Below are 4,067 nucleotides of genomic sequence, written 5' to 3'. Positions count from 1 at the left end.
ATTAATTGTGGAAAAATAGAAAACTAAGTGAAAGAGTCTTAGGCACCTAAAAAAAAAGCTAAGTTCTGACTTGAATGAGATGTCACACCGGATTGATCGTAACCTCAACAATGATGATCTCGTTGTTGTAATGTACAAGTCAAACTATGTGAAAGTCTGAGACTAGGGTTCATTGACATCGGAGCCATTGTCCATCTGTATTCCGACAATGTGAGCTATTTTCTGGGTGATTTTAATTATGCACGTGTTTGATTGAATGTCTTGCAAGAGTAAGGCTATGTTTATTTATGTTTTAAAATATATTTTGCATTATTTATCATTTTGGTTAAGAAAATATATTTATTATTCAAAATATTACATTCAATATTTATTTATATTATATTAAATATTTATTTTTTACTATTTTCAAAACACTATTTTTTTTAAAAAAAAAAAAACAGAAATATAAATAGTAAGAATTTAACTTATTAAATATATAAGTTTTAACAGTTAAATTTTATCCATATTCTATATCTTTTATGTGTCCTAATTTTATTACTAGGATTAGAGGAAATTGGAAAATTGGACAAAGAATTTGATGCCGTCCTATTTACATATTCTATTTTTATATAAAAATATTATTATATTTTAGTGTGAATGTGTGGTCATTATAACATAAGAATTCGAACAGAGAGAATATATGAGTAATATAAAATACTGATGTGGATTCAGTGTTAATTGTATGGGTGCTACACTTTTCATCACTAAAACACAAAAATTAAGCGTTTGAGGTGGTTATTGTTTTATAATCAAATGTCTTTCATATAAATAACTAAAATAATAATGTCTAGACTAAAAACACATCTCTCAATTATTTGAAAAAGATTAGATCATGCCAAACGAAATTACCTTATTCTACAATGTTGTTACCCTCATTGAACCCTCCAATACCAAACTGTAAACTAGTTTTGATGAACAAATGTTGTGCATAGGAATTCACAAGATTAACTTTCTTGAAATTGAATTGAAAATCCTCCAAGTCTTGATCTCTATAGATCATCCTGTACAACTTTCAAGAACTTTCTTATCCAAATCGCGTTGATAATCTCTCTATAACCATCCTAGTTTTAACTTCAAGCATCCTTCAACAATCACAAAATGAATCATTGGAGTTTTATTTTGAATGATAAATTATCCCCACATTAAAATAAATAGCATCTGCTTATGTTTGGATTGTTGTTATGTTATGACAACCTCAATGTTCTAAGTCCACTCAAAGCCTATGCGTAATATATTATACAAACGTGCCAACTTGTCAAGTCCCTACGATTGCGGCTCTCTTTCAACTACACTGCTCGATGCTCATCCCGGACAAAATCCAATTGGATAAAACCCTTCTCGTATATATATGAAATTTATGTTCCAACCTCAATGTACCTACGACTATTGACCTTATCATTCCCTAAGCATTGGTTCTCATGTTTATATATAGGCCACTATTCGACGGCCTATATCATTCATTGCTTTAATCTTTGTCGTCAGGTTTGAATGTAACGAAGAAATAAAGATATGTTTCCATAACTTGGACAAAATACTTGCTTATTGCCTAATTTTTCTGTTTTATTTGTGATTATAGAACTTTAGTTTGTATATACCTAGCTATTTCATTTTATAGGATTTTGCAAGTCAACCCAAATTGATTATTAGAATCTTTTGGAAAATGAAAGAGGATCATATCTTATCTTATTGAAGGTGGTTGGCACTTAATTATGATAATGATAACGAAGTCGATTTGGAGAGGTAGAAACACATCCTTACCCTCAACCTTCCTCAAGGAAACCCCTTAGGTTCACTATTATACGAATGGATGAATGCCTTAGTACGTGAGGCTCCATTCTCGCTATTTTGAAGTAATAATATGTATGTTTGTAGTTTGTGCACCCCTAGATCATTATTTCCGAAGAATATTCGATATAATATTGATAGGGAGTGCTTGTTTGCGTTCCTTGGAGAAGGCGTAGAGCCATGTGGAATAAAAACACAACGGCTATAGAAATCTTGGAGGAAATATAAGGATACTCGAAGAATTTGCTTTGGTAGCTATATATACTAGAGATGACCCTCCTCCGTTCAGACAAGAGATTTAAAAATAAATATTTGATTTGATGCTTTATAAAAACATAATATATTTGATATGATGTTTTTAAAAAAATTAATAGTGCGAAAGTGTCTAAAATATAATGTAAATAGTGGGGGGAATCGAATGATTTAACAATGTGTGGTCTTTGACTTTCAAGAATTTCTCAGCTCCCCTAATATCAAATATTTGTATCAATTTTTGGATACTTAATTAGAAAAGGTATTGTTTAACCTTCCTTGATGTACCAAACTAGGTTCTCAATTTCTTTTCGTGTTCTTCCAAGTGAAAGAACCCTAATATATAAATTCCTAATAATGAACTTCATCCATTAATTACTACTCCAACCCATCATTCATGCTTAATCAAGGCTGTGGACTGACTACATTTTATGCATATATAGATCATGATAATTAATTACTCACACGTGTATATATATATATATATATACTGCATTAGGATCAGAGAGAGGGAAAACAGCCTAAGGTCAATGTATGCAATTATATGTATATTACGACGACTATTAAGCTAGTTAGCTAGCTAGGATCGATTATAATAAATCATAATCATACATATATATATATATATATATATGTGTGTGAAGAAGAAGAAGAAGTGATTTTATTATTTGTGATGGTCTGCAGTGAGGGGAAAGAGTTGTAGGGTTTCGAGAGGTCTGTGGTTGTAGGAATTAAAGATGGGGCCCACTTGAGCAGTCACCATTGGATCATGACCGTTCGTAATTGATCTGATCCAGCAATTCTTTGGCATATCCACCACGTGTCCCATCGTCATCACAAGTCCCTCTCCTTCTGAGCCTCTTCTTCTTCCTCCTCCTCCATGACCCTGCTGCTGCTGCAGATTAATATATAATACATATAATTTCACAAAATTATCTATTTTAATTAAGCACAAATAAAAACTATATTAATTAGAAAATTAGGGTAAGTACCGAATTAGGGGGAATGGTTCTGTAACTACTACTGGTGCAGTGATGATGAGGATAAGAGCAAAAATGGTGAAACTGTTGGTGCAATTGCTGCTGCTTCTTTCTGAGCTTCTGTCTGTCTCTGGCCTTCCGATTCTGGAACCAGTAAAAGACGCTTTTGCCCTCAATCTTGCCGTAGGCGGCGAGGTGGGCGGTGATGCTGCGGATCTGGGCGGCTTTGGGGTTGCTCAGCCCTCTTCCGTACAGCTCCTGGAGGATCACCAGCTGCTCCGGCGAGGGGCGCCACCGTGTCGTCAAAGAAGAAGAACGAGACATTATTAAATTAATTAATCACGTAAATTAGCTGTTGCTGTGTACGTAGGGTAAGTCGTTTGTTTGTTTGTTTATATATACTATAAAAAGGTAGGAGAAGATGTAGAAGACGAAGGAAGATCGGAATCGGTGTGTAATAAATCTGTACCAAACAACCTGGAGAGGCATTATTAATATTGTACCAAACAAATTGAGTCAGCTGATGTAATCGCCTCTCTCTGTGTGTCTGACTGTTTGTTTGTCTGCACATTTAGTGATTTTGCACTGCTTGTGGGGACACTTGATGATCTTCAAATCTTCGTCATCATCTCTTCGTCTCATCGCCAACATGCACAGAATATACCGTGGTCCATTGTCATTGTACATACATATATCAGAAAGTTACTGCATATGTCTGCAAACTTTTTATTTAGGATGTGTTTTTGTAGGAGAGGGTTTTTGAAAAATTGAGTTTGGTTTGGATTTGATTTAAATTTTAAGATTGATGTGGATGTGTGTATTTTTTTTATATAATGTCCAGTTTTGGTAAGTTTGGTTTGGAATTTAGGTGTTTTGATATACTCACTTCGTCCGCAAACTAACATCCCGAATTGGTGCCCGAGACCAAAACCACATCGCCCTTTCGAACAGTTTCAAAAATTCCGAAATTATATTATATAGTCCCAGAAATTATCTACTCGAATTATCGTG

General features: G+C 33.8%; 1 protein-coding gene across 1 annotated transcript; it reads right to left on the bottom strand.

The window, feature by feature from the left end:
• Positions 1-2,690: 2,690 nt before the first annotated feature.
• On the bottom strand, positions 2,691-3,411 carry LOC127239425 (putative WUSCHEL-related homeobox 2). The gene is made up of 2 exons (XM_051257564.1): positions 3,069-3,411; positions 2,691-2,971 (listed from the first exon to the last, which is right to left on the bottom strand). Exons 1-2 carry the CDS (start codon positions 3,378-3,380, stop codon positions 2,741-2,743), a joined length of 543 nt encoding a protein of 180 aa, XP_051113521.1. The 5' UTR covers positions 3,381-3,411; the 3' UTR covers positions 2,691-2,740.
• Positions 3,412-4,067: the final 656 nt, after the last annotated feature.

This window comes from Andrographis paniculata, unplaced genomic scaffold (genome assembly GCF_009805555.1).
Source record: "Andrographis paniculata isolate CXL003 unplaced genomic scaffold, ASM980555v1 Contig77END, whole genome shotgun sequence".
Classification (NCBI taxonomy): Eukaryota; Viridiplantae; Streptophyta; class Magnoliopsida; order Lamiales; family Acanthaceae; genus Andrographis; species Andrographis paniculata.
This window is presented reverse-complemented; position numbering and strand designations above follow the sequence as displayed.

Bases quoted from the DNA above. Each gene is read 5' to 3' on its own strand.
- LOC127239425 (XM_051257564.1), bottom strand. From the start codon at position 3,380: ATGTCTCGTTCTTCTTCTTTGACGACACGGTGGCGCCCCTCGCCGGAG. The intron at 2,972-3,068 runs GTACTTACCCTA...ATTAATCTGCAG, and splicing joins GAACCATTCCCCCTAATTCG to CAGCAGCAGGGTCATGGAGG.